This window comes from Desmodus rotundus, chromosome 12, assembly GCF_022682495.2.
Source record: "Desmodus rotundus isolate HL8 chromosome 12, HLdesRot8A.1, whole genome shotgun sequence".
NCBI lineage: Eukaryota > Metazoa > Chordata > Mammalia > Chiroptera > Phyllostomidae > Desmodus > Desmodus rotundus.
Window position 1 is genome coordinate 37,042,655 of NC_071398.1, and position 25,274 is coordinate 37,067,928.

The window sequence follows — 25,274 nt, forward strand, 5'->3', positions numbered from 1 at the left end:
CTGCTTCTCCCCACAACGAGGCCCCAGCTCCCCTTCGTGGTGACGCCCCAACCAGCTTGGAGAAGGAGGCAGTCGTGGCAGAGGGGTCAGGCCCAGTTTAATACACAGAACAAGTTAATTCACAGCAGAGGCAGGCAATAAAGGAGACTCATTTACAAGGGGGGGCATGCCTGGATTGGGAGAGGAGCCCCCCAAACCCACAACCTCACCCACTTGCAGTCTCAGTTCCCTTTTTTTTTAACCCGAACAACAAACACACACAACCACAAGAAACAACCACTGCCCCTCACTACCTCCAAAATGGCCAGCGAGGGGGGCAGAGGGCAGTCCGGCCTGGCCGGTGGGGATCAGGGCAGGGGAAGAGGAAAAACTAGTCCAGTTGCAGAGTCTGTGCTTCTCATCCCAGCAGGCGCTGGGCAAGGGCCCACCTGCCCCACCAGCAACACCTGTGGCTGTGGCAGGCGGGGTGGGGCTCTCAGGGAGGGGGCAGGAGCAGGAACAGAGTTCAAAACCATGGTTCACATCATGCAGTATCCACGGTGGGCACCAAGAGGGAATGAGGGGTGGACACCACACCCACCTGCCCTGGGCAAGAGGGGGGAATGGTGCCCACCTGGGGTTGGGGAGGCAGGGTAGTTGCAGCTCCAAAACTGGGGGAAGGGGCAGCCAGGCAAGAAGCCGGCGTAGACTGGTGCCCTGTGGACTCGCTCAGCAGTGCCCCCTCGACCCAGCCAGGCCTTATAGGACTCTTTGTATATATTAATTTTTCTTTTTTTTTTTTTTAACTTTTTGACTTTTTCTTTAGAAAAAGGCTGGGTTCAGACCGCCGGCCAGCATCCACCGCCCCTCGTGCCCGCCCAGAGGCGGGGTATGGCTTTGAGGGGAGCGGAAGCCCCTGGTGCCCACTTGCCAAGGGGTGGGGAAGGAGGAGGGAGAGGAGCCCTGCTGGGCCCACCAACCCACAGGGCAAACATTCCACTTGCACAGAGGGAAGGGGGTGGCCCAGCCCCCTCTCAGGCTCCCCGCTCCCCCTCCCACTGTGGGGCGTTAAGGACGAGGAGAAAGTAGAGGAGCTCCGAGAGGCAGGTGGGCAAGCACCACCTCAGAGGTCCAGGTGAGCCAGAGACAGGCCTAGGTGAGAGTGATGTAGGCAGAGGCCTTCTCTTTCAGGTGCCGAAGACAGAGGTGACAACTCCAGCTCCCTGTGGGGGTGGCCAGAGGACAGGGAGTTAGGCCCAAGTCCAGGGAGGGCTGTTCAGCCCCTCCCATCCAGGGGGCAGGGTCTTCACCAGCAAGAAGACAACTTTCCAGCCCACCCACCCCATGTCACGCCCACCTCTTCTCTCACCTTCCGGGGGCTCCGCCATGGGGGGGCTCAGGCAGTACATGTGGTAACCTCGATCGCAGTCATCACAAAACAGCAGCTGGTCCTGGGGGGTGAGACCTGCCCAGCTGGCACCCTGGGGGCACGGGCACCAGAGACCGGGGTGGGGGGCTGGGGCAGGGATTAGTCAAAGGGGCTGGGGGAGGGGGGTCCTTCCACAAAAAGGGCTCCCAGAGGTCTCTGCGCCACAGAATCTTCGCAGAACCTTGCTTGGCTGAGCCAAAACACCCCTAAGCAGTCAGTTTGCAATCTGCGGTCTGGGCTTCATGAGATTTGGTGGGACACTTAAAATGATGCTGAAACAGCCTGGTACCAGCTCTGGAAACAATGGACATGGGTTCAGGTCCCAGCAGTACCATTTCCCTAGCTGGCTGACCGTGGGCACGTCATTTCCCCTCTCTGTGAAGTGGGAACACAAGCACCTACCTCAGAGGGTGGTTGGGAAGAGTCAGAGAGATGAAGAGTATTAAGTGCCGGGCTCAATGAATGGCCACTAACAATAATAATAATACAGGTTACTCGTGGTCACCAGGGAGAGGACTCCAGAGAAAGGCTTTAGGCCCAACTGGCAAAGGCGGAGGTGCCAGGTGGGGAGGCCGCCTGGGGGCACTTCCCCGGGGAGGTGGGCGGGGGGTCAGGGGACTCACGTCGTTCTCAGAGGTGCCACACAGGCTGCAGGACTTGCACTCGATGCACTGCCAGCGGTAGGTCCGCACAGCCGCCGTCATGTTCACCGTGAACTGTAAACACGAGGGGTGTCCTGGGGGCCGAGGGGCAGGGATGCAGTTAGGGGTCATCACGCCCCTGGTAACTACTGACCCAGGGCAAGAAATGACTCAGCCCTTACCCCTGGCTCATAAGGCTGATGAGCTTCCGTGGTCCACAGCCTGACCCCCCCCCCCACCCAGGGTGCCCGGTGACCTACTGTAAGCAGTGCTGCTGTGGCCATCAGTCTCCTCCTCGGCCACCATGGCAACCACACTCTGCTCCCCAGCACACCATGGCAACCACATTCCATTACCCACAGTGCTGTGGCAACCACTTCCTACCACCCACAACACTGGGCAGCCACATTCTGTTAACCACATAACGTGACAACCACATCCTCCCAGTCACAATGCCATGGCAACCACCATCCAAAGCGTGGGGGCACCCTGGGGCTCCCTGCAACCCAAGCCCATTACACAGCATGCTCCAGCAGCCAAACTGTTAATAGCAATACTGTGCGATGCCAATCCACCAGTCACCCCACTCCCCCAGTGCCACAACTACGTTCTGCTACACCCAATTGCCATGGCAATCATATTACACTACCCATAATACCATAACCACAATTCATTACCCACTAGGCTGAGGCAACCACCGTCTGTTACCCACAGGTCCACCATGGGAACCACATCTATTAACCACAGCCCATGGCAAGTGCCCTCTGCTATCCACAGAACCCAGGCACTGGCGATCCATCACTCACTATCTCGGCCCACTACCCACAGTGCCTCGGCAACCAGTTTCCACCGCTCCCCACCAGGAGAAGCACACGTCACTACCCACAATGCCAAGACAACGGCATCCCGTTATTCCCAGAGCCTCCCTGACCCCACTCAGCTTCCCACAGCCCTCAGCAGCTGAGTCAGCCCCACCAGCTCTGCTCTCCTCGGTTTCCCTGCACTATTCTGGGTCACCCCCAGTCCTCACTCCTCTGCGTCCCATCCTCCAGGTCTAGACTCCTGGAGTCCTCTCCACACTGGCCCTAGAAACCTCAGGTGGGGTCATCACCTGATCGCCCACAGTCAGCACAGGAGATGAGGTCCTCAGGACACCCCGTCTTCTTGGAGCCACCCAGGCAGAAGTCACAGTAGCCGTTGGGAATGACGGTGCCATCAGGCCCCTTCTTGGCTGAAAGACAGCAGGCGGTGTTGGTGTGGGCAGCCAGGGCGCCCAGTCAAGGGCTGCTGCAGAAGTAGGGGCAGAGGTAGGCGTCCCTACCTGTGTGTTTCCTCTGTGCCTCAGGGACCCAGGCCAATTCTTTGTAAAACTCTGGGGGTAGGGGCAACAGAGAGACGGAGAGACGGACTCACATCATAGGCAAGTCTCCACCCTGCCCCCAGCCTCAGCCCCCCAGGGGTGGACCCCTAGGTCTTGGCTTGGGGGAGGTGGGGACAGAGAGTAGCTAGCCGGAGCTGTGGCCAGTAGCAAAAGAGATTGGGGGTCCAAATAATTCTCATCAGTATCCCCCAATTCCTTTGTTGTCAAGTGACATGTTCTCTTTATTGGGTAAAAACTTGGCAAGTACAGCTTCAGGAAGAGTCCCCTGCTCCCCCATGCGAACACTCTTCTTTCAGACAGACAGCCACCCCCAACCAAGTCCCGACTAGATAAAAATTGGGCAGATACCACTGGCCCAGATCTGGTATGGAGACATTCGGAAGGAAAAATCTGAACGCAGAGATGCCTGGGCGCAGTGGGGAGGAGATAAAGAGACAGTCCTCTCCCACCAAGGGATGGGTGTAAAGATGGTTTCTCCACCGGCAGAGCCTCCCTTCAGGCCCCTCCCATCCCTCCACTGTCACAGTTGGCATAGGATTGGCATGGGCTGTCACCAGGGCTCCCAGGCCACAGACCCTGCCCCTCCACCAAAGCTTAGCAGAGAAGGGAGAAAGGGAGGCAGGGAGGAGGGGAGTCTTCTATCACCCCCCTCCCCAAGCTCTAATTGAAACAATAAATCAGACCCAGAAATATTACGCCCAGCCAGGAGAGAGGGGGGGGGGGAGAGAGAGAGAGAGAGAGAGAGAGAGAGAGAGAGAGAGAGAGAGAGAGAGAGAGAGAGATGGTTGGTTGCCATGGCAACCTCAGAGCCAGCTTCCCCATAGTTGGTGGGGGGAGGGGACTGCTGAGCTGGAGATTTTCCAGAAATGTCTAATCTGCCCCCTCCATCCCAGATTCCTAGCCCCCGTTCTCAGGGCCCCTCACCAGCCCACAGCCCGCCTGCCTGCTCACGTTTATGGTTGTTTTTCCGGTGGAAGGGCAGGGCGTGGCGCTCCGTGTTCTCCTCCCCCTCCTCCTCAGCCAGGTGGGTGTGGGTGTAGTGGTAGCTGAGCCCCGGCCGGTTCTTATACCGTTTCCCACAGACTGGAGAGCAGAGGAGCAGGGAGGGCGGGTGAGCCCTCCCCGGCCCAGACTCAGTTCTGGCCTCCAGGATCACACCTCCCATCTCTGCCAGAGGCCTGAGCATACCCCTACCAGGGCCCCGAACAGAAGAGGGGCCAGGAGGGGACAGGTCACTATGCCCCACTCTCTCTTTCCCCTTCTTCAGAAGGACTCACTATCACAGACATACGGCTTGTCTCGGTCCTCCAGGGAAGCGGTGTCCTGCCGTTTCCGGAGACCCCCGATGCCATATGCCTGGGGGAAGAGTTAGGATTGAGGGGCCTAAAAAGGGAAGGAACTGAAAGAGATCTCATCATTTGGGCCCGAAAGTTGTATCACAGCTCAGCCACTTCCTAACAGTGGCCTCCAGTGATCCAGCCCCTCTAAGGTTCAGTTTCCCCTGTACCGCGGCTCAGGTACGAAGACAGTTCTAGCCCACCTTACAGTCTCTGGCTTGCAGATGGTTTAATATAGCTGAGGCCTTCTCATCTGTGAATTGGGTATACGATCCCCCCAGCTGTTCTGAGGGTTCAGTGACGCCCAAGTGGGGTAGGTCTGACCACCGTGCCCACTTAGGAAAGGGGCCTGCTTCGAGGAGAGGGGAGATAGGGAGATACCTTTCCTTTGGCCCTGTTTTTCCTCCTGGGAATGTCATCCTCCAAGTCTTCCACCTCGAGATCATGTGGAAACTCCAGCAGCTGCTGTTTCTGGGCACCAGGAGAACGGAGAGTAGAGTCAAGAAAACGTGGGGCACTGTTCTGCTTTGGGAGGCTCTGTGCAGAGCTGGAGACTGGGGTGGCAGGGCAAGTCAGGAGGTCTTCCAAAGAGATGAGGTGTGGGAGGATGAACACTAAGATGCCAGAAAGCCCTAGGGAGCCAGGGGAGGTTCCAGAGCAGGGACGGGATGCACCAGGGCAGGAGGCGGGACGCAGGGGTCAGAGAGCTGGGGCCCCTGGGGGTGGTCCTACCTGGCAGTCCATAATGGCCTCCTCCTCCTTCAGCTCCATCTTCTTCTCCCCTGTCTCAGCACACAGGAGAGCCTCAAGGACCGGCCCTTCAGGGAGGCCTCCCTCCTTCTTCAGGGGTGCCTCACAGTCTGGGGACAAGGCCATGATGGGGGAGTCAGGTGGGCAAGTTGTCCCTGGAGGACTCCTCAAACTGCCCGTGTAGGGGAACCATGCTCGCTGAGGAAGGAAAGAGGCTTTTCCACTCCCCACCAGCAGCAGATGCAAAGACTCAACTACACACAGTGAGAAGGGTTCTCAGACCCTGGGGAAGACACAGCCAGACCCTCAGGTTCTCCAGGACACACTCAGGAGGAGTCACAGCAGACCGATGTATGGACCTACATACATGGAGAAGACCCCAGCCAAACCCTGACTCACACCCAGACGAACATGGAGACACACAGACATTCACCCAGGATACACATGGGCGTGCACAGGAGAGGCGCAGACAGATCATTTGTGACAGCCAGACAGAGGAAGAGATGTACCCAGACACTTAGATGCACCCAGACACATGGGGGAGACACGTGCAGACCCCTGGATACACCCAGAGACACTCAGAAGTAGATTCTTAGACCATCAGACATAGCCAGCTGTTACACCCCTGGACACGCACAGGGGAGATACAGACAGTCCCTCTGAGGCAGTCAGACACACCCAGCAAGACACAGCCAGGCAGACAGTGGGACCCACACAGACCCTTGCATGGATGGGGAAGAGAAACAGCCAGTGATTCTGACAGTTCTGGACACTTTAAGTGACAAGGCCAGACGCTCTGGTGGACCAACACACCTGGGCAGAAACATACTTCATCCACCAGATGCTAAGGGAAGAGGACCCCCTAGACATTCCGAGTACCGGGCGCTCAATGGAAGAGGCAGCCAGACACCCTGATATACCAGACACACACACACACAATGAAATAAGCCTTCTAATACACTTGGGAACACCTGGAAAGAGACTCAGACACACTTACATACACACTCCACTACAAATAGCAAGTGTTACAGTCAGATACTCTGACACATCCAGGCTACTCAGGCACCCAGAGGAAGAAACAGAGCCAGACACTAATACATCCCAGATGACAAGGGAAGAGATACAAAGGCTGGATACACCTAGACATCATAACATATACCACTCTGCTCTCAAATACACCTGGGCCCAAGTAGGAGAAGATACTGTCCAAAGCTCAGTCACTCAGGGCAAACCCGAGTGTCTCTGGATGACACACAGGCAGACACATAGCCAGCCACTCAGACTAGTGAGGGGGGGAGATTAGGTGAAGGCTCAGACACACGCACGCACTGCCACACTGCTGTTGTTGCTGGGGGAGCACGTGGAAGCTACCCTGGCACAGACAACTCCACCCACCGATCTTGTACTCGCAGGGCCTGAGTCTGGGGTCCTCCAGGATGTTGAGTCTCCGTTTCTTTCTCCAACAGCGGGCGGGGTACGTGTAGATCTGTCCTGGGGCCAAACCTGGAGTGAAGCAGGCTGTAAGACTGGGGCTGCGAGGCTCCTGCCTCGCTTCGCCCCGCCCCCCGCCCTCGCCCTCCTGGCTTGTACCTGGCCCGCGGTGGGTCTTCTCCATCCAGATGTAGCAGTTGTTCTGGGCCACACCAGTCTGAGAGTCGAGGAAGGGCAGGCGTAGGCTGCGCTCAGCGCACAGGCGCGCGTTGTAGCTGCGGCAGTGCTCGATGGCTTCGCGGTAGAAGTCTTCACCTAGGCTGTGAGGGGCGGTGAGCAGGCAGGCGGCTGTCAGCAAGGGCAGGAGCGCCAGGTGGCGCAGGACCCCTCCCCTCAGTCAGCCTGTCGGGAATGGGTGGACCGACACTTCCAACCTCACTTCTCCCCTCCCGCGGCTCCTGCACTCAGGAGCCCCCGCCTGGGACTCAAGCGGGCCTCAAGCCAATGAGTAGGTACACACAATATATAAACAAATAAAAATACACCAGGACCCATCCATATATGCACATACACAAACACACAACTCAAACAAATCACACATAGTCACACCAATTCACACACAAAGAGAGACATATCCCAAGACTCACAAAGGAGAAACAGATAAATCTCACATGTGTGCACTACACACCTACTGAAAAACAAATATCCCAAGTCACACGGTGAGAAACATCACACATACACCCGTGCACATGTGTGCATCACATACCCAAAGACACAACCCAACAAATCACCCACACAAAGACACACAACGTCCACACAGACAGATCAGACATGCCACCCCACACATACACACACTTGAGCAGGTATCCAAACACACAGACAGACACACAAATGTTGAAGGGATATTAAAGCAAACATATGCACTTACACACATATCCAAAGACACAACACAAACAAATCACACACACACACTATACAAAGAAATCATACAGATTCGCCCAGGATACACACACATTCACAAAGATACACAATCTAGAAACCAACGTCTGGAATACTGCATATTCAAACACAAAGACACACACACACACAATGTAGAAACAGATGTATCTACCCACATTCACACAAAAACTTACACATGTGCACCTGCACATCCAAAGACACAGAACACAAATGATGCAGTTTCAAAGGACATGTACACACACTCAAAGACCCAAAGACCCAAAGATGCCTAATGTAGAATAAAAGAAATGAAACACACCACACACATATCCCCTCAAAACACACAACACAAACAAGTGACACTCTAGATCCCTAGACAAAGGCAGTGTGGGCTTCACTCAAGTTTACCAAGGTCTCCGCACTGCACCTCCCCCCCCCTCCCCGGCCATTTCCATTTCACCCGCTCCCCTACCCAGGGGTCGCAGGGCGGGACATGACCCCTGCCCAGAAGAGGGCTCGAAGAGGACTCTGAGTTCCCCACACCCTCCGCTCCTGCAGGAGTAGCGCATCGGACCCCGTTCTTGCCAGAGACCCAGACTCATAAACTCGCACCCCTGAGCAGCCGAGCCCACAGTGACAGCCCCCTAGACACCCCATCGGCCCCACCCCCAGCTGCCACACACACACACACACATACACCAGCGCACACCCGCCCGCGCGCGCCCTCTCCCGCCTCCCGCTGGCCGGTATCACCTCAGGGGGCCGGGGATGACTGTGGCCATCTTGCTCCCCCGGTCCTGCCCCCAGCAGGTCCCCGCCGGGTCGGTCCTCCCAGCGCTCGGGCGGGCGCCGAGGCCGCCCATCCATTCATTCCCGGGGGGCGGGAGCATGGGGGTCACAGCCAATCAGGGCGGTGGGGCGGGCCCGCCCAGGCCAGGCTGGGAGTCGTAGTCCAGGCCTGGCGGCTGGCGGGTCCAGGCTGGGAAAGGGATGCAGAGGTGGGGCCCAGGCAGCACGCAGAGTCGCTCACACACGCTCACTCACACATCCGGTCTCACAGGCATACACTCACACGCACACCTGGACTTGCACACACACACACACGGCCATTTACACACAAATTCACACGTATACTCACTGCCGCCCACATAGACTCACGCACACTCCACTCCCACACCCCACATACATACATTTACACTCACACTACAGTGCCAGGAGACTCGGAGACACCGTGCAGGTGCCCACACAAACGTCCCACCAACATCGCCGCGCTCGCGCAGACGTCGGCTCACCGACACTGTCCCCTCCCCAACTCCACTCCCCAATCCCTCCTAGCTCCAGAGAACACAACCTTATTCTGTCCCACTCAGAGCTGTCACTCTCACAGTGACCCCGCCCAACCTGCTCAACCTTTTTGCAGGCCTGACAGCAGCAGTGCTAGTTAGGAGCTACAGCCATACCTACTAGGTTCAAATCCCGGCTTTGTTACTTGGTGGCCATGTAACCTTAGGCAAATGGTTTACTCTTTCTGGGTCTCAATTTCCTCATCAGGGTGATGCTTCATTGGGTTGTTGTGAGGATTAAATGAGTAAATATAAGTAAATTGTTTTAAAAAGTACCTGCTTGCCCTGGCTGGTGTGGCTCAGTGGATTGAGCACCGGCTTGAGAACCAAAGGGTCACCGGTTCGATTCCCAGTCAGGGCACATGCCTGGGTTGCAGGTCAGGTCCCTAGTAGGGGACATACAAGAGACAACCACACATCGATGTCTCTCTCCCTCTCCTTCTCCCTCCTTTCCCCTCTCTCTAAAAATAAATAATTAGTATCTTTTAAAAAAAGATGTTAAAAAAAAAGATACCTGCTCAATAAATTCATTCATCCCACCAAGAGAATCTGTACTAAGATAGAAAATGGTGATATTATTACCATTAGAAAGACTAATGCCTGGCACATAGTAAATGTTCAATAAATATCAAATGAATGAATAAATACACTGAACACCCACCACACGCCGGACACAGTGTTAGGTGCTTTACCAGGACTAATTCATTTAGTCCTCACAACGACCCTCCCGGGTGATGCTCTTATTACCCCCTTTTTCCAGATGAGGACTCTGAGGCACAGGAGGTGCAGTTACATGCTCTCCACTTTGTGGGATGTTTGAAGGTACAACTGAGGGAAGGATTCACTCCCCCAGATGTCTGTGTCCCTAAGTGGGCCTTACCACCTTCTGTCTCCCACTGTTACCCACAATGACTCCACCCTAAGGGATCCCCAGCGAGTGAGCTGACTCACCTGCTCACACACACTTACTCAGTTTCTCCACGCACACACCCACAGCCCTCCTAGTCCAAACTCTGTGGTCAGGTTTGAGCCTCTGCCTGCATGAAAACCCACCAATGTCTTGTCCATCAGGGGGCTCTCCAGCAGACAGAGGAGGCACACTAGGCTTCACCTCTTTGGTTACTGGATGCCCTCCCCTCCCCCGGGTGAGAGAAACCCCCTCAGGCCTCCCATCCCAGGGTCACTTCTACACACACACACACACACACACACACACACCCCTCTAGTCTTAGACCCCTTCCACAAAGTCTCCCCATCTGCCCCAGGTAAGGCCTTGAGGGAAGGGTCCCTGCTTCACATCTGGCCCAGCGATGGGACAAGGAGAGAGGTCAGGGGTGCTGGAAGCCCCACACTCACTCTGGCCTCCAGGCCCCTTTACTGGCCGACCCATGTGTCATCCACAGTAAGCCCTGCCTCCTGAACCAACAGCTCAGTTCAGAGGGTGAGTGCCCTTGCCACCTTCCTTTCTCACCTGCCACCACCTCACAGATCCCCAACCCAGCACACCCTCTAACACTTCCTCCCCACACCTCCAGCCTCAGAAACCCTGGTTTGCTCCTGCCCCACCCCAGAACCCTCGAACCAATTTGATCAATTTGGAGCCTTAGGGAAAACACTCTCTTTGACCTACACACTCCCGTGGTCACTTGGAGAGCGGTGTCCCCCACTTTTCTTCCCCCTCACCACCTTCACAGACCCCTCTCCCACACCTGAACTCCCAGTTCTTCCCCTTGCCCAAACAACCCTCCTATCCGCCTCCCCCGCCCCACCCGTGCTCTGTGGGAAACTGGACCACAAATGAAATCAACACTGACACTACTACTATCAGTCACTACCTTTAGTCACAGTCAGGCTCCGTACTAACAGCTCTACAAATATCAAACAGCCCCATGAGGTAATTAGAACTGTTGATTCCCCAATTTACAGATGGTAACACTGAGGCTGGGGGGGGGGGTGGAATTAATTGCTCGAGCTGGAGTTTGAATGCAGGCAGTCAGAATTTCTGAGGACTGCACCCTCCAGCCTCCCACTCCCAAGGAGATTAGACTTGTACATTCTTTCAGGAGTCCCTCCCCTCACCCCTGCAGACCCCTCAGAAGGTGACCGCAAAGGAGGGTGCTGGCACTCCCACCTCAGTTCTGACTCTGGCCTCCAGGGCCCTGCACTGCCCTGCCCCACACATCCCCCTAGGGGTCTGGGCAGGGTCAGAGTGAGGAGGCCTGTACGTCTGCGTATAGATCCACCAAAGACACTGGAACACGGTCCCAGCCCCTTGGGGGACATCCCTCATAGGGGAGACATCTATCCGAGTGTAAGACTTAGGGAAGCTGAAAGGTGTCAGTCTCATCACACACCATCTCACACTGACCAGAGCCCCGCATGGGCCCTGCAAGCCCTCTTTTGCTCACCTCAAAGCCACAAGTGTAGGCACGTGCCTAAGAGCCCCTGCTCCCCACCTCTCCCAACTTCTTCTCTCCAAAACCAGAGCAACTAGGGGCCTTAGGTCCAGCCACTGAGCACAGCCCTTGAGAGGGGTGGGGGGTGCCCTGGGTCCCTCCCCTCCCCTCAGCCCCCAGCTCACATTGGTCAAGGTCAAGGCAACGAGGGCAAGGGGTTGGGAGAAGGGTGGGCGAGGTAACCCTGGCCCCTTTGTGCGGCGCCGCGGGCGCTCGCCCTCGGTCTTCTCCTCGGGGCCCGGGAAGAGGGGGAGGGGAGCGCGCGCTCGCCAGCCCAGGAGGGAGGACCGGAGCGGCCGCACGCCTGTCACTTCGGGCCCGAAGTCAACGCCTGGGAAAGGGGGTGGGGAGCTCTGAGACCTCGGAGTGCAGGGTCCCGACGAGGGAGAGAGGCATAGAGGGAAAGGGAAAGAGAGAGGTGGAGAGATCGAGGATGGCTAGGAGAGGGAAGATACGGGAGGGAGCTAGGCGCGAACCCAGACGTCCTGGTTCCCAGACACTGGGCCCGGAAGGAAACTAACGCAAGGAAGAGGGACGCGGACAGGGAGAAAGGGAGGGAGCCCTCGGAGACTCAGGGCGCTCCCAGCACCCTCTCCAGAGGCACCTGGTACCCAAGAGGATGGGAGATGCTCGAGTTAGGTGTGTATGGGCTGGGAGAGGGAAGAATTCCACGGTCTAAGCTGACTGGGGCATTGGGGCTTCTAGGTCCTGAAGATTCGGGGAGGAATAGAACGAGACAACAGGGATCTAACCGGGAACCCCCGACGTCTCAACTCCCATCCTACGGCCGCGTGGCCCGAGAAAGAGGGAGAAAAAGAGAAAAAGGTGCTTTGACGAGGGAGAAAAGGGGTGGTGAAGACCCTGGAGATTGAGGTCTGGACTTAGGAATGTGCACTCCCAGACCAAGAGACAGGAAGAAGGAGAGCTGGAGGCGGAGGAGAGGGAAGCCCCTACCCCCGAACGGCCTCCGCCACTCCCCAGCCCGAGCCACATTCCTTCACTGACAGCGACAAAGGAGAGCCCCCCGTCACTCTGATGGGGCTCCCCACCCCAACCCCAGGGGCCGACAGGGGTGGTGGGCCTCCAGGGAGTATGGGGGCGCGCTAGGGGGGGCTTTATTCAACTACCATCCGCGCACTGCATCCCCTCCCCAGCGAGGGCAGGGGAAGGGCGGAGAGATGGAGGGACGTGGGCGGCGGGGACACTCACGACTTGAGTGGGTTCTGAATGGCGGTGGCCATGGCCCGCTCAGCTGGGCCGCCTCCGGCCGGGGGCGCCGCTGCAGCCGCGCGCGGGCCCAGCCCGGCCTGCGCCGCCCGCTCGGCCGCCCAGTGCGTTACGATTTCATTCATTCTTGGGGCTGCGGCGCGAGCGGAGCGGGGCGGGCCGGGGGCGGGGCTCGACCAATCCCCGCGCCTTCCGGCGCACGACGGGACGTGGAGTCTAGGGGCGCGCGGCGGCACCCGAAGGCACCCCCGGCCAGACTACACGTCCCAGGGGGCGCCAGGAGGACCGCGCGCCCATTGGCCGCTGGGGATACAGGGCGGGGCTTGCCCCAGAGCATCCTTCCCTCCTCCCTGGGGTGCTCCATTCCCATCTAGGTCTCTCTATCCTCCAGGCACCGCAGGCGAGGGAGCAGGTCGTCCCAGGCTTCTGGGTCTCCCCAGGGTATGTGGACAACAACAGGCTGTGTCGTGGATTCTTGTCTATGCCTGGTTGGTCTGGGTGTCTCTTCTGTGTGAGCCAGCCTGTGAACCAGCACAGGGGGTTAACCAAAACCTTTGTTCACTTATTGTGTCTGCTATGTGCCAAGCACCCTTCTAGGCCCTGGGACAGAGCAGCAACCAAAGTCACTGCCCTCACAGAGCTGACCTTCTAGTAAAGAAAGATAGATGACAAACCAATAATAAATAAATAAATAAATAAGATCATTTTAGAGAGTGATAAATGCCATAAAGAAAGGGGCAGCTTCTCTGAGGAGGTGACATTTAAGCTGAGACCTGAAAAATTGCCAGCCATGCAATATAAGGTGAAGGGGGAACAAGCTTGGCATATTCAATGATCAGGAAGAAAGCTCATGTAACTGGAGCAGGGTGACTGAGAGGGGAGACAAGGTTAGGGAGAGAGCAAGGACCCAGATCATGTAGGGCCTTGTAGGACATTATGAAGAAAATAGATTTTGTTCTAAGTGCAATCAATCATCCTTGACTCTCCTCTTCTTCTTCACTCACACACACACACACACACACACACACACGCCCATCAGCAAATCCTGTTATCTCTACATTCAAGAAATAAATCCAGGACCCACCCACATTTTTCCTCTTCACAGCCTCCTGCCTCCCGTGGTCTCCCACCTGGACAGCCAGCCGCACTGCAGCCAGAGGCACTGTCTAAAATACGTGGCACCACACTGCTCTCTGGCCCAAACCCTCCAATGACTTCTTGCACAAGCAGAATACAATGCAAAGCTCTCGCTATGCCCTCAAAGCCTTTCTGGGTCCCCTCCCCAAACCCCATCGCATTTCTTACCTTATCCTCTTCCTTGTTTCCCTTGGCTTACTGTGCTTCAGCCACATTGGCCTTCTCTCTGTCCTCGGAACATTCCAATTCTACCTCAGCCACGGGAACTTCGCCTCGGCTATTCCCTGTGCTAAAATGCTCCTCAACCATATACCTGCATGGCTCCATTACTCTCTTTATTCAGGTTTCTGATTACTTGTCTCCTCCCCAGAGACAACCTCAACTAAAATGGTGCCCCCATAACTCTCTGTCCTGTTAAATCCTTTATCTTTCTTTCAACACCTCGTAGTCTGTCACCGTGTCGTAGGCCTGGTTAGTCATTGGACTTACTGTCTGCCCCACCCATTAGAGTGCCAGCACTTACAAGGGCAGGGGCCATTCTTCCATCCACTGCGATCTCCCAGCACCTTTCTAGTGGGGCTAGAAAATGGCCTGAAAAATAGCTGGTGCTCAATTACCATATTTGTTGAATCAATAAATGAATCAATTAATCATTACCATCGTTCCATGTCTCTCCACGCTGTCACTATCTGAGGCAGGCAACCAGCAGGAAGAGGGTAAGGTGGGCTCTAGGCTGCGCCCTCCCGCACAGCGACACCTGGACAACCTGAAGGGGGCAGGGGCGGGGCTGTGTTAAGGAAACCTTCCCAGAAGATGGTCTGGAGCTAAAAGGCAAAGAGAAGGGAGAGGTTAACAGGCACATAACAGGGAGAGTATTATGGTCCCCAGCCATGTGTGGACACGCTAGGGACACAGCAGTGATGTCTCTGATGGCTCTTCCCCAGGCTCTGTCTTAAGCTGATGGTCTAGTGGGGTAACAGACCCATCACCACCCAACAACAGCCAAGAGCGGGGGAAGGGTCAGGGCCAGGACAGAGAGGCCCCTGACCCAGTCTGGAGTGCTGGGGAGGGGTTTCTTGGAGGAGATTTCAGAGGGTTTTTTTGAGTCCTGACCTCCTATCTCTCCAGACACAGGGCAGATCCCTAGTCTAACCTGATCTTCCTGTTACCCAAATAGTGATCCCAGAAGTTCCAACCTTTGGTTACATCTAACCTTGGAACCCAAGGAACTGGCCGTGAGAGGGCACTGTAGCCCCAGTCTGTGCCTGGCACAGGCTGCTCCTGACTCCTGACTCAGGGGAGACATCCTTTGGACCATGGGGCCAGCCAGTAAAGACACCGGTACCTCAAATATGAGACTCAGACCCTGCCCAGGATGTGGTCACCAGGGTCTGACTCCCTCCCCACCAAAGGTTCCTGTGGAATCACTAGGAGACCCTCCATCCTAGACCACTGGGGCACTTGAGGAAGACACTATTACTAACTCCCACCCCATGCCTCTCCTCCCCACTAATCTCCAGAGGATATAGCTTTCCCCTAAGCTGCCTTGAGATATTTGAACATGACATTCAGAAGTTCCCTTCCCAGATGGATACTGAGGCACAGAGAACTTGAGGCTGAGGTCACACAATACCAGGGCAACAATAATAATGATTAATAATAATAAAACAATAATAAGGTCCTGTTTACTTAGCTCTTCCTGTCTGTCAGAACTTGTACTGAGCTTTTACAGGTATTACATCACTGAATCATACAGATCAGTCTTAGAAAGCAGGACTTGTCACCTCAACATCACCTCAGCATCAGATAAGGGAACTAAGGCTCAGAGTGCAATACCCTTGCCGAGAACCCCCACCCATCAGGGCAGGCAGATCTGGGATTTGAACTGAGGTCTGACTCAAACACTAACACCTCTGAGGAGTGGTGGGGTGGTCAACTTCCTGAATCAGAAACCTCTCCAGCCTTCTGTGAAAATGTCATCCCTGTCCACTCACCGCACCCCCAGTCGTAGGCATTTAGGGTCTCTGAAAGCATCAGAATCTGTTCCTAACAAGTCCCTGAATCTTTCTAATGACCATAAAGGCCTGAGAGTCACTGGATTAGTGTTTGGGGACAAACACAGAAAGAAGAAACGAAGTGCAGTTGAAGGGAAGGTTCTCAAGCTCTGGGGTGGGGTGAGGTGCTCCTATGGGGTTGATCAGAGGCCATATAGCCAGTAGTGGGGCGTGGGCTCCACAGGCCAACTTCTGGTGCCCCCTGTGGTCCTGCTGGAACTTCCTGAGCCTTTCTAGGACTTCAGTGTTCTCATCTGTTAAGTGCAAGGAATAGTTCAACCTCACAGTTTCATGGTGAAGATGCTGCAGCTCCATGTAAAGCACTTAGAACAGTGCCTGGCACATTTAGCACACAATACATATTATCTGAGGTCATAAACTCCTGTGGCTGAGGGTTTTACATGCCTAATCTCAACAGCCCAGTGGGATGTGCAATATTGCCCAGAGAAGTGTAGTGTCTGGTTGGAGTTTACAAATAAATGGAGAAGCCTGGACTTGAACTCAGGTGTGCTGCCCTGATAGGGTAGGTATGAGGCGTCCTGGTGACTGAGCACTCTGACCTCTGCCAAGCACCACTTGAACCTGGCATACTCCTGTGGCCTTCACAGCAATCCTGACTCGGGGCTAAGGTGAGATCACAGCAGGAGAGCTGTTAAACCTGTGGGAAGGAGTTTAAGTTTGATTCTGAGGGTGAGGGAACTCAGTGCAGAGTTTTTGGTTGTTTTGTTTTGTTTTTTAATGTGTCTTTATTATTTTTTCAATTTTTTGTTGAATTATTGGGGTGACATTGGTTAACAGGATCATATAGATTTCAAATGTACATTTCTACGATACAAGATCTGTATATTGCACTGTGTGCTCAGCAGAAACATTTCAGTCCATAAGGCAGTGGTGTGAAATATTCACAGTGATGAAAAGCAAGGACCTATAACCAAGGCTACTTTTCCCAGCAGGGCTATCATTTGAAATTGAAGGAGAAATAAGGAGCTTCCCAGAAAAGAAAAAACTAAAGGAGTTTTTGAACACCAAACCAGTACTGCAACAAATGTTCAAGGGCTTGTTTTAAGAATAAGAAGAAGGAGAAGAAGAGAAGAAGAGGAGACCCTGGCTGCTGTGAGTCAGTGGATTGAGTTCTGGTCTGCAAACCAGAGGGTCACCAGTTGGATCCCTGGTCCCGGCACATGCCTGGGCTGTGGGCCAGGTCCCCAGTAGGGGGCGCGCGAGGCAACCACACATTGATGTTTCCCTCCCTCTCTGTCTAAAAAATAAATAAATAAAATCTTTAAAATGAAGAAGAAGAAAAAGAGAAAGGAAAATAGTCTAACAATTAAATGGCACTATATATGTATCTATCAATAATCACCTTAAATGTAAATGGCTTAAATGCTCAAACCAAAAGACAGAGGGTAGCTGAATGGATAGGAAAACAAGACCCATATATATGTTGCTTCCCAGAGACCCACCTCAGATTGAAAGATACACACAGACTAAAAGTAAAGGGATGGAAAAAGATATTTCATGCAAATGAAAAGGAAAAAAATTGGGGTAGCAATACTTACATCTGACAAAATGACTTTAAAACCAAGGCTATAGTAAGAGACAAAAAAGACACTACATATGAAAAAGGAAACAATCCAACGAGAGGATATAACCCTAGTAAACATTTATGCCCCCAACATATGTAAATATGTACAGCAAATCTTGATGGTCATAGTGGGAGAGACTGACAGAAATACAGCCATAGCCGGGTATTTGAACAACCTATTGACTTCAATGGATAGATCTTCCAGACAGAAAATCAACAAGGAGTCAGTGGCTTTAAACAACACATTAGATGAATTTAATTGGTATCTTCAGAGCATTTTAACCCAAAGTAGTAGAATATATATACTTTTCAAGTGCACATGGAACATTTTCTAGGATATACCATATGTTAGGACACAAAACAAGTCTCAATAAATTTAAGAAGATTGAATCATAACAAGCATCTTCTCTGACCACAATGCTATGAAATTAAACTCAATCACAAGAACACTGTAAAACATGCAAAAACACAGAAGCTAAATAACGAGGTGTTAAACAATGAATGGGTCAACAATGAGATCAAGGCAGAAATCAAAAGGTACCTTGAAACAAATGAAAATGAGAACACAGCCATCCAAAATCTGTGGGACACAGGGAAATGGATTCTAAGAGGGAATTTCATAGCATTACAGGCCTATATTAAAGAAAAAAATGAAAGAGAAAAAACTCAAATAAACAATCTAACTTTACACATAAAGGAACTTGAAAAAGAAAAACAAACAAAGCCCAACGTGAGTAAAAGGAAGGAAATAATAAATATCAGAGCAGAAATAAACAAAATAGAGTCTAAAAAATTATTTAAAAGATAAATGAATCCAAAAGCTGGTTCTTTGAAAAGATAAACTAGCCTTTAACCAGACTAATCAAGAAAAAAGAGAGAGGATCCAAATAAATAAAATCAGAAATGAAATAACAAGTGACACCAAAGAAATACAAAATATTGTAAGAAAATATCATGAACAACTATATGCCAACAAACTGGACAACCTGGATGACATGGATAAATTCCTAGAAACATACACTCTTCCAAAACGAAATCAGGAAGAATCAGAGAATCGGAATAGACACATTCAACTAGTGAAATTGAAGCAGGAATCAAAAAACTCCCAAAAAAAGAAATCTCTGGGCTGGATGGCTTCACAGGTGAATTTTACCAAATATTCCAGGAAGAATTAACACCACTCCTTCTTGACCTATTTTTTAAAATGTAAAAGGAGGTAACCTCCCAAGCTTGCTTTACAAGGCCAGCATTATCCTAATTCCAAAACTAGAAAGACACTACAAAAAAAAGAAAATTATAGGCCAATATCCCTGATGAACATAGATGCTAAAATCCTCAATGAAATATTAGCAAACCAAATACAGTAATACATCAAAAAATCATACATACATACATACATACATACATACAATGCATCAAAATGATCAAGTAGGATTTACTCTGGGAATACAAGTTTGGTGCATTTGAAAATCAATAAATGTGATTCACCCCATAAACAAAATGAAGAATAAAAATCGCATGATCATATCAATAGATGCAGAAAAAGCATTTGATAAAATCCAGCACCAATTTATGATAAAAACTCTCAGCAAAGTGGGAATAGAGGGAACACACCTAAACATAATAAAGGCTGTATATGACAAACCCACTGCCAGCATCATACTCAACAAGCAAACACTACAAGTGTTCCCTTTAAGATCGGGAACAAGACAGGGATGTCTGCTTTTACCTCTTTTATCCAACATAGTGCTGGAAGTCCTATCCACAGCGATCAAACAGGAAGAAGAAATAAAAGGCATCCCAATTAGAAAGGAAAAAGTAAAACTGTCTTTATTTGCAGATGACATGATAGTGTACATAGAGAATCCCAAAGGTTCCACCAAGAAGCTACTAGAACCAATAAATGAATTCAGCAAAGTATCAGGATACAAAATTAATATCCAGAAATCAGCTGCATTTTTATATGCCAATAACAAACTAACAGAAACTGAAATTAAGAAAATAATCTATTCATAATCACTTCAAAAAGAATAAAATACCTAGGAATAAACCTAACCAAAAATGGAAAAGACCTTTTCTCAGAATATTATAAGACAACAAAGAAGGAAATTGAAGAAGATACAAATAAGTGGAAGCATATACTGTGTTCATGAATTAGAAGAATTAACATTATTAAAATGCCCATACTGCCCAAAGCAATCTATAGATTCAAGGCAATTACTGTCAAGATTCCAAAGATGTATTTCACAGAACTAGAACAAATATTTCCAAAATTAGCCCTGGCTGGTGTGGCTCAGTGGATTGAACACCAGCCTGCAGACTGAAAGTTTGCCAGTTCGATTCCCAGTCAGGGCACATGCCTGGGTTGCAAGCCAGGTCCCCTACTGGGGGCGTACAAGAGGCAACTGATGGTTGTTTCTCTCACACATCAATGTTCTCTCCCTCTCTTTCTCCCTCCCCCCCCTCTAAAAATAAAATAAATAAAATATTTTAAAATAATTTATATGGAACTGTAACAAGTGTTCAGAACTTGGGGTGCCCAAGAATATAGGAAAAACCACCACTAACATGGCTGGGGGAAGGGGAAGCCAAGCAGGTCCATTGAGACTTACTCTGCATATGTAAAGAACTTGGCCAGTGTTTTAGTGATGCTAATAGTTGTGCTTGCTGCATTCTGAGCCAGGAAGATGGGCAGGACTCTATCTGGTGATATAGCCTGAGGCAGCTCCTACATCATAGGGCCATGCCTTCTCTGACTAACAGTAGCATCTGAGAAGGGCAAGAGATACCGGGAAGAGAAGATGTAACCCACTTGGGAGGAGTCCGAAATGAAGTTATGGAGCAAGATCCAAGCTGGGATTTAAACTCAGGCGCTGGGCTGCCATGCTCTCTTGGCCACACAGTTTGAAAGGATGCAGAAGGACCCCCCCACCAGCCCTCCATGAGGAAGTGCCATGAGGTTTTGGATTAAGAGTGGGAGCCTGGCTGAGCATGGATGACTAGAAGAAGCCAGAATACAGATGAGAATCTGCCCCCTTAAGCTACAGACTTCTATTTCTTTTCCTGAAAGATGGTACATCTGACTGGCCTGGTTTGGCAAGGGGAAGCAGGACTGTGTGTTTCTGGGTGTTTTTTTGTTTCTAAAGGGAGTGGGATTTAATGGTAGAATTCCACCATTATTCTAAACATGTATAACTTTTTAATAAATAGTTCCTTTCTTTTTCATAAGATTCTGGCATTGGGAGTCGCAGTTTTTTGGCAGCGGGCAATAGAACCCAGAAGAGTACAATCCAGGGTGGTTCTGTTTCAGAACCACAAAAGGTCCCACATAGCAGCAGTGATCCTGAGAAAGAAGAACAAAGTTGGAGGAATCACACTACCTAATATGAAGCTATACTATAAGGCCATATAGTATAATAATCAGAACAGCATGATACTGGCATAAAAACAGACACATAGATCAATGGAACAGAATAGAGAGCCCAGAAATAAATCCACACCTTTATAGTCAGTTAATATTCGACAGGGGAAACAAGCATGTACAATGGGCTAAAGATAGTTTATTCAACAAACAGTGTTGGGAAAAATGCAGAAAAATGAATTTAGACCACCTTCTCACACCACATTCAGAATAAATTTAAAATGGATTAAAGACTTAAATATGAGGCCTGAAAGCATAAGACCACATAGGCAGAAAAATCTTGGACATTGCTCATAGCAATATTTTATCAGATATCTCCCCCCAGGCAAGGGAAACAAAAGAAACAATAAACAAATGGGACTGCATCAAACTGCAAAGTTTTTGCACAGCAAAGGACAAAGAAAAATACCTACAAAATAAAAAAACAACCCATAAAATTGGAGAACATATTCACTGATACATCTGAAAAGGGGTTAATATCCAAAATTTTAAAGAACTTACAGAACTCAACACCAAAAAAACAACCTAATTTAAAAAATGGGCAAAGCAAATGAAAGAACAGATCAAAGCTCCAGAAAAAATATAACTAAGCAACGAAGAGATAGCCAACCTATCAGATGCACAGTTCAAAACACTGGTAATCAGGATGCTCAAAAAATTGGTTGAATTTGGTCACAAATTAGATGAAAAAAATGAAGGCTATGCTAAGAGAAACAAATGAAAATGTACGGGGAACCAATAGTGATGGGATGGAAACTGGAACTCAAATCAATGGTGTGGACCAGAAGGAAGAAAGAAACATCCAACCAGAAAAGAATGAAGAAACAAGAGTTCAGAAAAATGAGGAGAGGCTTAGGAACCTCCAGGACATCTTGAAATGTTCCAACATCCAAATTAGAGGGGTACCAGAAGGAGAAGAGGAAGAACAAAAAATTGAAAACTTATTTGAACAAATAATGAAGGAGAACTTCCCCAATCTGGTGAAGGAAATAGACTTCCAGGAAGTCCAGGAAGCTCAGAGTCCCAAAGATGCTGGACCCAAGGAGGAACACACCAAGGCACATCATAATTACATTACCCAAGATTAAGCAGAAGGAGAGAATCTTAGAAGCAGCAAGAGAAAAGGACACAGTTACCTACAAAGGACTTCCCATAAGACTGTCAGCTGATTTCCCAAAAGAGACCTTACAGGCAAGAAGGGTCTGGCAAGAAGTATTCAAAGTCATGAAAGGCAAGGACCTACATCCAAGATTGCTCTATCCAGAAAAGCTTTCATTTAGAATGGAAGGGCAGATAAAGTGCTTCCCAGATAAGGTCAAGTTGAAGGAGTTCATCATCACCAAGCCCTTATTATATGAAATGTTAAAGGGAGTTACCTAAGAAAAAGAAGATAAAAAATATGAACAGTAAAAATGACAGCAAACTCACAGTTATTAACAACCACTTAAGACAAAACCAAAAGCAAACTAAGCAAACAACTAGAACAGGAACGGAACCACAGAAATGGAGCTCACATGGAGGGTTATCAATAGGGAAGTAAGATGTGGAGAGAGGGGAAAAAGGTACAGAGAATAAGTAGCATAAATGGTAGGTAGAAAATAGACAGGGGGAGGGTAAGAATAGTGTAGGAAATATAGAAGCCAAAGAACTTATAAGTATGACCCATGGACATGAACTATAGGGGGGGAATGTGGGAGGGAGGGGGTGTGCAGGTTGGAGTGGACTGAAGGGGGGGAAATGGGACAACTGTAATAGCATAATCAATAAAATATATTTTAAAAAATGGACAAAGGACCTGAATGGACACTTCTCCAAAAAGGACATACAGATGGCCAATAGACATATGAAAGATGTTCAACATCAGTAATCATCAGAAAAATGCAAATTAGCCCTGGCTGGTGTGGCTCAGTGGATGGAGCGCTGGCCAGCGAACCAAAAGATCACCGGTTTGATTCCCAGTCAAAGCACATGCCTGGGATGCAGGCCAGGTTCCCAGTGTGGGGTGCATGAGAGGTAACTACACATTGATGTTCTCTCCCTCTCTTTCTCCCTCTCTTCCCTTCTCTAAAAATAAATAAATAAAATCTAAAAGAAAAATGCAAATTAAAACCACAATGACATGTCATCTCACACCTTTCAGAATGGCTGTCATCAATAAATCAACAAACAACAAGTGCTGGTGACGATGTGGAGAAAGGGGAACCCTTTTGCACTGTTGATGGGGATGTAGATTGGTGCGGCCACTGTGTAAACAGTGTGGAGATACCTCAAAAAATTTAAAAAGGATCTGCCTTTTGACCCAGTGATCCCACTTCTGGGAATATATCCTAAGGAACCCAAAACACTAATTCGAAAGAGCATAAGCACCCCTATGTTCATTGCAACATTATTTACAGTCGCCAAGATATGGAAGCAGCCCAGTATTCATCAGTAGATAAGTAGATAAAATGACGAGGGGACATTTACACAATGGAATACTACTCAGCTGTAAAAAAGAAGTTTTACCACTTGTGACAGTACGGATGGACTGGAGAACATTATGCTAAATGAAATAAGCTAGTTAGAGAAAGATAAATACCACATAATTTCAGTCATATGTAGAATCTAATGAAAAAAACTGAACTAACAAGCAAAATAGAGAGACTCATGGAGAGCAGGATGGCAACTAAGGGGAGAGAGTACGGGGATGGAGGGATTAAGCAAAAAGGAAAATGGACTCATGAACATGGACAACAGTGTGGTGACTGTGGGGGTGTATAAGGGCACTTAGTGGTAATGGGAACAATACAATAAAAAGTAGAAAGAGAGAGAGGAAGGAGGAAGGAAGGGAGGGAGGAAGAAAGGAAAGAAGGAAAAAAGAAAACAAAGACGGAAAGAGGGAAAAAAGAAAAGAAAGACAGGTAGTATGATACCTCCAGCTTTGTTCTTTTTACTCAGGATTGCCTTGGCTATTTGGAGTCTTTTGTGTCTCCATACAAGTATGATGATTTTTTGTTCTGTTTCTCTAAAAAATGACATTGGGCCCTGGCTGGTGTGAGTCAGTGGATTGAGTGCTGGCCTACAAACCAAAGGGTCGCTGGTTCAATTCCCAGTCAGGGCACATGCCTGGGTCACAGACCAGGTCCCCAGTTGGGGGTGTGCGAGGGGCAACCACACATTGATGTTTCTCTCCCTCTCTCCCACTATTCCCCTCTATCTAAAAATAAATAAATGAAATCTTTAGGAAAATGACATTTGGATTTTCATGGGGATTGCATTAAGTCTGTATATTGCTTAGGGTAATATGACCATTTTAACTACGCTGATTCTTCCAATCCATGGACGCAGAATGTCTTTCCATTTTGTTGTGTCTTTTTCAATCTCTTTTAATAATAATGCTCTTTCGTTTTCAGGCTATAGGTCTTTCACATCCTTTGTTAAGTTTATTCTTAGATATTTTATTCTTTTGGTTGCAATTGCAAAGAAATTGTTTTCTTCATTTCTTTTTCTGAAGTTTCATTTTTAGCATATAGGAAAGCAGTGGATTTTTGTACATTGATTTTCTACCTGCAACTTTACTGTATTTGTGTATTGTTTCTAATAGTTTTTTGGTGGAGTCTTTAGGGTTTTCTACATAAAAATTCATGTCACCTGTAAAAAGTGACACTTTTGCTTCTTCTTTTCCAATTCGGATGCCTTTTGTTTCTTTCTTTTGCCTGATTGCTCTGGCTGGGACTTCCAGTACTATATTGAATAAGAGTGGTGAGAGTGCCCATCCTTGTCTTATTCTTGATTTTAGAGGAAAAACTTTCAGTTTTTATCCGTTGAGTATGGTATTGACTGAGGAGACATGTTTATCATACATGGCCTTTATTATGTTGAGGTACTTTCCTTCTATTCCTACTTTACTAAATGTTTTAATCATAAATGATGTATCTCATCAAATGTTTTTCTGCATCTACTGATAAGATCATATAATTTCTATTCTTTTTTGTTAATGTGGTGCATTACACTGATCAATTTGCATGTATTGAACCATCCTGTGTCCCTAGAATGAACCCCACTTGATCGTAATTGTCAGGATGGGCGGGGATAGCTGCCTAGCAGCCTGAGCCCGAGGGGAACCACCAATGATGGACTGCGGCTTTGTTCCAGGAGACCAATCCCTAGCCCCCGAGGGGAGCC

The 25,274-nt window shown here is 49.8% G+C and overlaps 1 protein-coding gene across 2 annotated transcripts; it reads right to left on the bottom strand.

Annotated features, from left to right (window-relative positions):
- Positions 1 to 72: 72 nt before the first annotated feature.
- DPF1 (double PHD fingers 1) lies at positions 73 to 13,038 on the bottom strand. 2 transcript variants are annotated; one of them, XM_053915303.2, is made up of 12 exons: positions 12,896 to 13,038; positions 7,108 to 7,268; positions 6,913 to 7,020; positions 5,500 to 5,627; positions 5,149 to 5,238; positions 4,708 to 4,786; positions 4,382 to 4,513; positions 3,371 to 3,421; positions 3,161 to 3,280; positions 2,032 to 2,144; positions 1,349 to 1,430; positions 73 to 1,202 (listed from the first exon to the last, which is right to left on the bottom strand). In XM_053915303.2, exons 1-12 carry the CDS (start codon positions 13,036 to 13,038, stop codon positions 1,132 to 1,134), a joined length of 1,278 nt encoding a protein of 425 aa, XP_053771278.1. In that variant the 3' UTR covers positions 73 to 1,131. The 2 variants fall into 2 exon arrangements, with proteins under 2 accessions (XP_053771278.1, XP_024433306.3); XM_024577538.4 differs by lacking the exon at positions 12,896 to 13,038 and adding an exon at positions 8,641 to 8,749.
- Between the last annotated feature and the right edge of the window lie 12,236 nt (positions 13,039 to 25,274).